The 12645-nt window shown below is 36.2% G+C and overlaps 1 protein-coding gene and 1 long non-coding RNA gene across 2 annotated transcripts; one reads left to right on the top strand and one right to left on the bottom strand.

Moving 5' to 3' along the window:
* Positions 1–416: 416 nt before the first annotated feature.
* LOC131147695 (uncharacterized) lies at positions 417–7041 on the bottom strand. Its single transcript, XR_009134896.1, has 2 exons — positions 6095–7041; positions 417–620 (listed from the first exon to the last, which is right to left on the bottom strand). It is a non-coding gene; the product is annotated as an uncharacterized LOC131147695 (long non-coding RNA).
* Positions 7042–9667: 2626 nt separating this feature from the next.
* On the top strand, positions 9668–12357 carry LOC131148345 (zinc finger BED domain-containing protein RICESLEEPER 1-like). The gene is made up of 4 exons (XM_058098060.1): positions 9668–9948; positions 10051–10174; positions 10349–10612; positions 12235–12357. Exons 1-4 carry the CDS (start codon positions 9668–9670, stop codon positions 12355–12357), a joined length of 792 nt encoding a protein of 263 aa, XP_057954043.1.
* The last annotated feature ends 288 nt before the right edge of the window (positions 12358–12645 follow it).

Below are 12645 nucleotides of genomic sequence, written 5' to 3'. Positions count from 1 at the left end.
TATAATGCATTCATAGCACTTGAATTTGCTTGCAACATCTTATGGTCATTGTCAGTCATCTCTTTTTCCTCCTTAGGTATTTCTTTACCATCCACAATTTTAGTGGGGATAAGGTCACCTTGTGTGACAACTTCCCATGCTTTCCAATCCATAGTTTGTAAGTAAATTCTCATTCTTTGTTTCCAAAGGGTGTAGTTAATACCACAAAAGATAGGAGGTCTAGTTGAGGATTGATCCTATAACAACCCAAAATTCCTATCCTTTTTTTTTTTTTTTTTTGTTTATTTATTATCTGTCAAGCTATTTAACATAATCCCTGATACCCTGTAAATAAGCATCTATCATCTTCACGGCCCAAAGTAGACGTCGTGGTAACCTGTGTCATTCCTATAATTTACCTATGCAGCGGAAAAACATAACATCCAAAACATAACCCAAAATACACAATACCAAAGTTCTACAGACCTATCTATATATACATACACACATATACATCCTTTCCTCAAAACTCCTCAAAAATACTGTGGGCTCTACCACATAGCCCAAAACTCACCCCAAAAATACGCCGACTCAGCCGCCTCCTCTATCTCTGAGCCGGCTTGCACGCCTCTCTAGGTTACCTGAAATAATTATGATGCTAGGGTGAGACACCTTTCAGTAAGGAAAAACATGTTATTACCAGTGTGTGACATATGAGTTTAAGCACATAGTAATACCTTTAATTAAACTATACATGGAATATCATTAAAAAGTGATTGTATATAAAACTTACATTTATGTCATTTTAAAATACATGATTCTAAGTTCTCTATTCAATAGTACTTCTAACAATAATATGTAATCTCTGTTTTCTGCGTATTATATATATATATATATATATATATATATATATATATATATAACTCTGAAAACTTCCTTGGATGGCTATATGCCATGATTTAACCCCTCATGACTGGGTTGTGCGGCTCGTAGGCGGGGCTAGACACTGGTTGGTCCTCCAATGTCAGCCTAACTGTCTGCATCTGTATATGCCTATAGCACGAAAGGCCCCACTCCACGTGGTTCGGACGCCAGGGAGTCCTCTACCCTACCTGTGGCACAATCGGCTGTACTATACTCTATCTGAGACGTATGGTTGCACTTTCTCTGCTGTATAGCTACGGTATCGTGCTCTGTAAACTGCTCTGTTCCATCAGGGTCAGATACTATATAATACTATTTCTATATAAGATCTATCTGTCTTACCATAATTCTGTATCATCTGTATTAACCATGACGCTATAAATTTCTGTAATTCTGTATAATCTGTATTTTTGTATAACATGTATGTTATGGTTCTATGCTTTGTATATCATGGTATTGTAAAACTCTATACAATCATGATTCTATAAAACATTTTGTATAGTCATGGTTCTGTAAAATGCTGTATAAACATGGTACTGTAAATTACTGTATAAACATGGTACTGTAAAAGTCAGTAAAATCTTAGTTTTGTAAAACCATGTAAATTGTAATTTTGTATAGCTGTAGCTCTATAAATAAAATTGTATAAATTGTATTTCATAACTCTGTAAAAACTATATAATTACAAGTCTGTAAATCTATATAAAATTCTATAAACGTTTCAGTATTTTTTTCATGCCACACAATTAAATACAACTCTCTATAAATATAAACTATAATACTGTATAATTTCCATGCTTTATTTAGTTTAAAACCATACTTTGTAACTCATATTCAAGTACTGTGCTATACTGGTAAAATTTCTAAATTATCTAGTATAACATATTTTCCCTTACCTGACTATCTAAGCTCTACTTACTGTTTCTCTATCTTACGCTTGCGGCATTCATAATTTCTACGCCTTGAAATTATACACGCATGTTCCCCAGTCAATCAACTAAAATTTCCCAGAATGTCAACCAAACGAGTATTACTATTTTTACCTTATTTCCTGGAAAATACTCGCCCAATCCTAACTCATGCCTGCAGCATTTACACCATAACCCTGTATTACACAAAATTCAAATTCCTTAATTCAGCCCCACAACTATATTCATATTTACATTTCTAAGTCTATTCATCCCATAATTTAGATAAACAACCCATAAATACTTAAATAACACCCTTACCTCGATTTTGTGATGGTGCCCTAGAACCCCAAATTGAAATTTCGCTCCGTCTATGATGTAGAGAATCTTCCCAGGAATCCTATGGTGGTTCCTAATCGTCAATCCGGGCTTTAAAGGAACCAGGATCGAAGGAAGAAGGTAAGGGGGCCATGGGATTCTTGAGAGTAAGAGAGAGTTTTTATTTTTATGTTTAACAAATGACTCTTGGGTTACTTTTATACTTTCAGCACTGAAACCAAAACCGTCGACGGTTTTCCTGGCTTCTCAGAAGACCGTCGCCGGTTTTCTATTAATCGGCCCAAAATTCACCGTTTTACCTTTGCCCAGCTGCGGTTAAAACCCAAAACCATCACCGATTTTCTGGCTCCTCCAGAAAACCGTCACTGGTTTTCCTCCTGCCTTAGCCAAAATTCATTTTTCTTTATTTCTTTTATTATGTATATATTTTCCAGGTCTCTACAGACCCTCAGCAAAGGGAGATACGCCTAGGTATGCCATAGGGATCTTTGTGTAGCTTCTAGATTAAGATTTACTACAACCTCGCTCTGATACCAATTGAAAAACTAAGGTGTACTCACAAGAGGACGGGTGAATTGGGTTTTAAAACTTTCTTTGAACTCCTTTTATTAATTCTTTATCAACTCTTTTTAGTTTCAGCAATCACACATGTAAGGTTTGATTTTAAATTACAAGTTCAACCAAGACACAATTTAATTTAAAACTTTATGAATGAACTTGAATGCTTTGCAATTTAATGCTTCTTTCAATAATCAAAATTAAAACTCAATAAGTCAATTCAATCAATCAAGATAAGCTTCACAATGTGAAATACTACAACAATTCTAGCAAGCTCCAAGATTCGGATTTTGATATTGGAATGTAGCTGATGAATGGCCTATATAATGAACATACTCCCTTAGAAGGTTTCCGCAAGATTTAATCAACGTACTCCCCTTTTTAAGGTTTCAGCAATTCCCAATCACAAAATAATTTCCAGCAATTAAAATAAGCATCCACATAGTTTATATGTGCTGAAATTTAAAGAGAATAGGGAAGAGAGTGACACCGAGATTTTTACGAGGTTCGCCTATACCCGCCTACGTCCTCGCCTTAGGTACACCACCCAAGGATTACACTATACCACTTCTTTAACCGGGCGGAGCAAACCGTTTACACACTCCTTCAAGTAGGATGGAGCCCTCCTCTCCAAACGATACCCCACGCTCGGTAATCCAACGATTCAACAATCTTGAACCATCAAAACAACAAAAACAAGAACAATTCTTGTGTACAAAGACACTCTCAAAACAGAGCTGATCAGTACAAGATTAAGCACAGCTAATATACTTCAATTTAAATATCAATAAAGAATGAATTTGAAGCTCAAGAAATTAATCACCGGGTTCTTCTTTGCATTGAAAAATCTTAGTAAGAACACAAGAACCGTGTGAATGTATCAACAGAAACTCAGTAATACTTCAACAAGAATGTGTGAGCAAGAGAGTTTTTGAAGAGTAAGAGCAATATAGCTTTGATTTGCTGATTGTAATTCTTGGTTGTATGTAGTTGTGTATAATCTTTTAGTTTGCCATGTATTTATAGAGTTAAAAAGCATCTATTTTGTGTTTCCTAAGTTACTTTGAGTATTTCCCAAATTTTTACAAACATTGGGGTCCAAGAAATCTAATTTGGAAACTTTTATTCGCTATTAAAAAATAGCCGTTACGAAGTTTAGTCGATTGGACTCATCAGGGTCAATCGCCTGAACTTTGAATTTCAGCGAAATATCAAAGTCAAAATGGGGTCAGTCGCCTAGGTCAGTTGACTGGGCCTATTCTGTCTTCTGAAAATTAATTCAACATAAATGTCAGTCGCCTGATGAGAATGGGTCAGTCGCCTAGACAAATAAAAAATCATGCTTTATGTTTGTTTTAAAAACTTTTGTGAGCTTTTACTTGCCAGATTGTTTTGAGACTTTTGAAAATATTTTCTGGGGTTTTCAAAATTTGGACTCTAAGTCAATAATTAATCCTAATAAGCTTCAAGGCATCCATATTGACTTTTAATTGAAGTACTTACATAAGACTTTCTTAAGACTTAAAAACTTTCTAAACACGAAGTCTTCATGTATGTCTTTCTTTGAGTCCATCTCGTCTTGAGCTTCAATATTCTTTAAGCTTTCATAAGATTTGTCTTTCTTTGATTGTTTGAGCTTTCTTTTGATCACTTGTCTTTAGAATGTAGGCTCCCATAACACTTGTGATCACTTGATTTTGAACTCTAATACTTGACTCTTGAAACATCATCACTTTAACCAAAACATGTTAAATTCCCTTGATTTGTTATCATCAAAAAAAGATTCGTAAGTCTTGTTAAGCCAACACGGCCCTATAGCCTTCACCTCAGGTCTCAACCCTCATTGCCCAAAGGCAAGGGAGACGGGTACAACGGAGGATATGTTGTGATATTAGTATGGAAGAGATCAAGAGTTCCAATGGAGACTGAAGGCTAAGCCACCATGATCAGCATCACCAGTGCTAATTGCTCCTTTGCCACTGCTGGCAAGCTCTAGTGAGTATTTATTTTGATTAATTTAATTAGGGAGGAGCTGGAAAGAGATTGGACTGAATTGTATTGAAGGAATGGCAGATGATGAGTGTAAGTAGAGGCCAGGAAAAGTATTAATTGTTGGAAAAGATTGGAAGATGTATGCGGAAGTGGAAATTTTGAGTGGATATTCCAATTATAAAGGCACAGAAAGGCTTCATTTATTGCTTGGAGAGACGACTCAATGTTTGTGTAAGAAAGCAATACAACATACGGAAACCCAATGGATTTAAAGCTATTGCCAATTCAAAACCAAATAACTCCAAACAATTAATGCAAATTCATCAAACTTAACTCATCTATATATCACAATTTCCTTGAGGTTTCTAGCCACTAGTGAATTGTTGGCACCACCCACCACATAAAGTCAACTTAATGGAATTTATGGTGAGTTTTAGACTAGATAGAGAAAGAAGAAAAAGATTGATGAATTTTTAATTGATTTGAAGACTTTTGATCTTTCGAGCAAGGCTTTTAAATTTCTCAAACTCACATGCAAATATGTGTTTTGGGTCAAGTTTTTATTTGTCAATGCACATTGTTAAATTTTAATTTGACCAATTAGTAAATACCTAGCTCAAAGTGGCACACTACATCTTACATGAACCCTAGAATCCATCTTAACATATGCAGAAATATCTTGTGGATTATAGGGCGATGAGGAGTGATTATCGATTATTGATGCAAATTATTATGACTCGATGATAACATAGGCATACATCTTCGTCTTAGTTTAGGTCTCCTCAAATTTCAATCTTCATCCTACGCAAAGAGCTCAATTGCAACGGGCTGCTCTGACTCACTGCTGGTGAGTGTTGAATTAATTATTAATTCCCAAGACCTCCAACAATCCTTTTCGACACTAAGTAGCTATACATATTTTTAACGCTGTGCTTGTGAGATCTCCCTCTGTTGAGCTTGGTATTTGGTAAAGTTTCCAATTCTCAAAGCAGTCATGGCCAGAAGGCTGAAACACATAAATGGGTTGGGCTATTGGCTTATTGTGGCCCTAATTTAATTATCCCTCCATTTTCTTTATTCATGCACTAGGCATGGTGTCTTTACCACATGCCATATTTTTTTAAGAATCACGTGATGTACAAATATAGAAACCCATATTTGATATTTAGTACAGGAAAAGGTTTTAAATTGTAAATAAACTCATGTCAAGATTAATTTGAATTTACAACCTTTAAAAAATGTCTGAACATGCTAATGAAACTCTTCTTTTTTAAATTCTTGCATATTAATAGAGTAGATAATTTAGCTAAAACACAATGAAAGCTACAACAGTTATAAACATATAAAAATTTTCCTAATAAATTTTTTATGCATATAATTTGGAGCTCCCTAACCTTGATTTCCAGATCTGCCACTGCTTGTCTTGATCTTGTAGAACTACGGACCTTTATCGACTAACTCAGCATCGCTACAAGCAATAAGAGTTCCTGCAAATTTGACTTCATTTGGCTTGAATCCCTCCTTCTGGATCATATCAAAGAATTCCATAACCCCCTCTGCATAATCATTTGCCACAAATCCCACATAGAGTTGCATGTGACCAAGCTTCATGTGGATATTCTCAAAAAACTTAATAAGCCAACCCAATACATCCGGTTTGAGAAAACACATCAGTTAATGAGCCTCCACCCCCGACATCCGCATTGTGCCAAAACCATTCCAGCGCAAGCTCAAATTGACCTTTCTTGACAAGTCCACCAACCAAAATAGTGTAGGAAATAGTGTTTTTCTGCGGCATTTCAGCAAACAGCATGATTGCATCATCAACTCTCCCATTTCTCATATACTCATCAATCGTTGTGTTCCAAGAAACCGAATTCTTCACATGCATGTCATCAAACACGAATCGTGCGAGATTCATACGACCACACTTCAAGTGCAAGTCGATGAGGGCCATGCTCATCATGACATTGTTCGCAATCAAACCATGCACTGAAGCTCCAAGACAAACCGCTTCTGGTGGAAAATCAGAACAACCGAAAATATGAGTTAAAAATGTAACGTGATTGGTTTCAACCTCAACCATTCTCATTCGGACAAAGTCCGCTACAGCTTCGGACGACTGCCATTTCGGCGTTGCCGAGTCATGGAGGTGGTCCACGGGACAGTGGGGTCAATGGGTATTTTGGAATGTTTGAGGGAGTGACAGTGTTTTGTTTTAGTGCTGGGTAAGGGATGCCACTGAGGATAGGGAAGTTAGGTGGTTTGGATGTGGCCTTCGGTACGAGCGTTCGTGGCCTGCGGGACAAGCGTTCGTGGCTTGGATAGTTGGACGCGCCTGGTGCCTGCGCGGGAAGGCTTTTCTTTTCCAAAATACCGGAAAAACAGGGAAGTTAGCCAAACCGTCCCAAAACAACAATGGTTATAAGCCCAATGTGTCATGGGCAAACTATTTTCACACCTTTATAAAAGCATCATGTGGCACTAGTTAAAACGCTTTTACTTAACAAGTCATCCTATCATTTACCAATATTTATTAGCATTCAATCAAATAGTAGTGGAAGTAGTAAAAAGTTATGAAAGTAGTGGCAAGCAAGCATTAAATATTGAAGCAACGTAATTTATTAACAACACCTCCGTTGACATTGTGTGTTCAGCAAGAGAAACAAGTAAGCTAAACACATTGACAATAGCTAATAAGTTTTATAAGATTGATGAATACTCACCCTTTTCTAAAGAGCTTTATATGCAAATATCATCCTGACACTAGGAAACATCAAAGTGGCCGAGTCGTCATACTGCCTTATTTGGCATACAGAGAAACAGCTAGTAGAAAATAAACCTACACTTAGGCCTAGAAAAACGGGTCATAACCCATCGAGCCACCCGGACCCGCCCGTTTAAAATAGGTTCGGGTTTGAGAAAGTTAACCCATTTAACAATTGGGCGGGTCACGAGTCAACCAGTTTATAAACGAGTTAAGTGGGTTTGGGTGAGTCACCCGGTGGGTGACCCGTTAATTCGCTACTTCAGCCCTTCTCAGTTCAGCCCCCCTTCACGCCTCACGGTTCACAATCACACACACTTAAAAAGAAAAACCCTAAAGCTAAGTAAAGTTCCCGACTCCCTAACCCTAACCCGCGCCGCGCCTCTCTAGTCTCCACTCTCCAATCTCCTCGTCTAGGTCGTCTCTGACCTCTCGGCTCTCAACTCTCACTCTCTTTGTCTCTCAGATTGTCAATCCTCTCCAGCTCTCCTCTCCAGTCCGGCAGTCCTCAGTCTCCTTTCCTCTCCTCTGGTGACTAGTGCGCTGTTACGTGCCGGACTTGCCAATCATCGTCTCCTGCGAACGATCCTCCACACCTTGATCAGATCGAGTTGTCGTCTCCTCCAGGCACCACGGACCACTGCCACAAGCGTCAATCCCCCCCCCCAGCTCCACAGACCACTTCTCCATACCTCCAGCGTCCAGCTGCTCCACGGTAAGATTAAGCTCCCTCACAATCCACAAACGCAGAGGACCAGCCGACCAGAGGTGGAGCCGTGGAGGTAAGATATTTTAGTATTTTTATCTATTTTTTGTCATATTTCTAAACTTTATCTAAAAACTCAAAATGCATGCTTTAGAAATTAGAATGTTTACTTTGATATCCCTTTTCATTATATATTTTTGCACAATAGATTTCTCAATTTTTTCCATAGTTTATTTAGTGAAGTAAGTTAATGAGTGATGACTCTTATGACAGTAACGATGCATCCAAATTGAAGGACTCTACTTTTTCATGTGTTTGGGGCTTTGTCCACAATAGATCTTCAATCCTTAGTATAACATGCCTAATTTTTGTTTGATTTAGGTGTGTAATGGACTACTGTTGGCTATTGGTTTCATGGATTCGTGATGAATAAATAGTAGATAAATGTTTATTGTGTTTCCCCTACAAAAAATAAAAGAATAATTAGTTGTCTCTCTCTTTCACACACACAGACACATACACACATGCATACTGCTACTACTAGACTTCCCAATAATATTATCCTGATTCCATTTTTGTAGCAGCTTCCTTCCATGCATATATATTTATACAAAAAAACTAATGGTTTTTTAGTTAATAATTTTTATAAAATGCAGATTTGTGTTTGTTGTATAAAATTTTCATTATTTTCTTTATTTTACTATTTTCCTTAGTCTTAACAATTTTTCTTTGTTAGGGAATTAGTCTGGTGCGAAAGCCCAAGACACCCAACGTGTCCAAATATATTATTCTTTGTTTGGAAGAATACAAATTGCAAATAATGGACACCATATACTTGGATTTTGATGATGAGTAGTGTAATATTACTCCATCTTCATATAAATCTGAAAAGAACAATTCTTCTATCAATGATGGCACTAGCAAAAAGAGACAACGTAGAAAGACATCAACTGCTTAGGATGAATTCTATTTGTTACCTATAGATGTTGATGGAAAACAGAAGGCAAAATGTAAAAAATGTGGGGCTGAATATGTTGCTAATGCTTCAACCCATGGGATGGCAAATTTGAGACGCCACATTAATAGTTGTCCATTATGTGATAACTATGATGTGAAGCAGATGCATATGGATTATGAAACCAAACTTCATGCGAAAAAAATTAAGCAAGATGTTTATCATGAGAAGATGGCAATTGCCGTAATAAAACATTGCTATCCTTTTTCATGGGTTGAGCATGAAGGAAATCGAGATGTGCATAAATATCTTAATCCTGATGCTAAACCAATTGCTAGGAACACTGCTAAGGCCGATGTTTTGAAAATACATAAAAGGGAGAAGGAAAAACTTAAACTTACACTATAGAGTGTTTTTGGTAGAGTGTGTTTGACTTCTGATTGTTGGTCTTCTCTTATGACTGAAGGATATTTATGTATTACAGCTCATTTTGTGGATGAAAATTGGGTTTTGCATAGTAAGATCATTAACTTTTCTCAATGCCACCCCCACATTCTAGAGTTGCTTTGTCAGAAAAAACATTTAATGTATTGAAGGAATGGGGTATTGATAGGAAAATATTTTCCATCACATTGGATAATGCAACTGCTAATGATAGTATGCAAGATATTCTATCAAGTCAATTGTCTTTGCAAGCACCTTTAGTAAGTGGCGGTGAATATTTTCATGTAAGGTGTTGTGCTCATGTTTTGAATCTTATTGTTCAAGAAGGCTTAAAAGTGATTGAACGTGTTGTGTATAACATTAGAGAAAGTGTCAAGTACATTAAGGGTTAAGAAGGTAGAAAACTTAAGTTTGAAGAATGCATTAAACAAGTTGGTATACTTGCTTCAATATTTTTGCGCTTGGATGTACCAACTAGGTGGAATTCAACTTTCACGATGATAGAAAGTGCACTCATATATCGACAGGCTTTAATTCATTATGCTTTACTTGATGCAAATTACAAGTATTGTCCGTCAAATGAAGAGTGGAATAGAGCTGAGGTCACTTGCAATTTCTTGAAGCCATTTTACGACATGACAAAACTCTTCTCGGGTTCGGATTATCCTACATCTAATTTATATTTTTCAAATATATGAAAAATTCAATTGCATTTACTTGAAACAATGGAAAATCCAGACTGCATTGTTAATGGTATGGCTGCAAAAATGAAATAGAAGTTCGATAAATATTGGAAGTGTTATAGTGTCATTTTGGCATTTGCAATTGTTCTTGATCCTCGTTACAAGCTTCAATTTGTCAAATTTTGTTACTCAAAAATTGATTCCTCCACTTCTCGGCAAAAGCTAGATCTCCTTCATCAGAAGTTGTACTCTCTATTCCAAGATTATGCAAACAAATCAAAATCTTCTTTGGAATCTACTGCTCTATCTACTGGGGGTACTGGTGGTAGTGACAATCTCATTAGAGATGAGCTTTCGGTAACTTCATTTATATTTTTTAATTTTTCATTTCTTATTTTATACATTATTTTTAGCTGTTATATTTATATTGTTTTTTTTTCTATTCTAATATATGACAGGAATTTGAATTTTATGAAAGCCAATATTGTGCTACTACAGAAAAATCTCAATTAAATTTATATTTGGAAGAGCCCAGGCTAAATCGTGTGGAATATGCTGAAATGGATATATTGCGGTATTGGAAAGATAATTGATTTCGATATCCTGATTTATCTCTTATGGCGCATGATGTACTTACTATTCCTATCACAAGCGTTGCATCAGAATCTGCATTCAGCATTGGAGCCCAAGTTCTTAACAAATATCGAAGATCACTTTTGCTGGAAAATGCATAAGCATTGATAACAACTCGAAATTGGTTGTTTGGTTATGTAAGTATGCATTTTTCTTTTGAGTTTGCCAATATTATTTCAATAATTTCAATAATTACATTTTATTTACTTTCATATCCTTTGTCAATTGTTATTGTTTCTTATTTGTTATCTATTTATTTTTTCATTGCAGTGGATCCAAGTGAAGAAAGAGAAGAAGCTGAACAATTAGAAGTCAAATTTGAAAATCTTTTGATTAATGATTTGAGAGAAGCTTCTACAAACAATCAGGGCTAATTAAGTTTTTTTGTTGTGTTTTAAAAATTGTAATCTTGTGAATTTTTATGGAACTCATTTAAATTTGGTTTTGTTTCTAAATATTTAACTATTATATTTTTTAAGATTACGTTTTGATTGTGGGACTTGAATATTTGATTCATGTGTTATGCATAATGCATGAATTAAAAAAATATGAATGATGAATGAACTTATTAAATATTTTACATTTAGCTTTGTATGTAAATATTGTGGGACTCATTTAAATTTAGATTTATATATAAATATTTTATACATGTATTATGCAAATTTAATATTTTTAGAGGTGTTTGTTTTTCTTAATTTTACATTTTTTTAAAAATGTATTCATTAAAGGGATGTATTATTTTTTTACATTTTATGTTCTTTTTATTTAGAAATTAATAAATATAATGCAGTTTTTTTTTTTAAATGTCATTTTATATGAAAATTTAAAATAAAAAATTATATTTTTTTAAACGGGTGACCTGTTACCCGCCCGTTTATTAAACGAGCGGGTTAGGGTTGGCATGTGTGTGATCCGTTTAACATCGACTCGTTTATGACCCGGCCCATTAGTGACCCGACCAAACCCAGCCCGCCCGCCCGTTTTGCCAGGCCTACCTACACTAGCATTTACATTATGGAAATTCATCCCAAACACACAAGACAAGCAGTCATAGGCAAGCATAATGCCCTGAACAAACTAGGCTCGTGATGCTCCCCCACTTATGCGGTTGACGTCCTTGTAAACTTTGACGCTAGGTACACTTCAACTTTGTCCACGAATGGTTACATATCTTTCGTAGAAATCCAACTGATTTCTTAATCACCAAGGCCTTTCCACTTCACTAGGAACTCCTGCTTCTTCTTCCTTGAGGATATGAACTCTCTATTTGCAAGGATATCTTCAACTTCACGTCTGTTAGGTTGCACTTTCTTTGAATCAGCTCAGTTTGACTGAGTTTTGCTCAGATCGTTAGTGTTGACGTTGAATGGCTTCAGGCAGCTAACATGAAACACAGGATGCACTTTCATCCAAGTCAGAGGGTCAATTATGTAAGAGGCCTTCCCGACTTTGGCCAAGATGGGGACTAGTCTTTTATATTTGTGAAGTAGTCTCCTATCTCATCCTCGTAGTGACCTGGCCAATTCAAGATTGAGCTTAACAAGCACCAAGTCACCTATGTTGAAGTGCTGCAGTCTTCTCACTTGATCTGCCCACTTCTTCATCCGCTTATAAGATTTCTCCACATAGGCTCGGGCAATCTCTGCACTCTGTCTCCATTCTCTGGCGAAGATGTACACCGTGGGATTTTTTCCTTTGTACGGCTCATCCACTGTGTGAGGTAACAGTGGCTGCTGGCCTGTAACAAGTTCAAAAGG

The sequence above is a fragment of the Malania oleifera genome, chromosome 2 (assembly GCF_029873635.1).
Source record: "Malania oleifera isolate guangnan ecotype guangnan chromosome 2, ASM2987363v1, whole genome shotgun sequence".
Classification (NCBI taxonomy): Eukaryota; Viridiplantae; Streptophyta; class Magnoliopsida; order Santalales; family Ximeniaceae; genus Malania; species Malania oleifera.
Note: the sequence above shows the minus strand (reverse complement) of the source record. Positions and strands in the feature narration are given on the sequence as shown.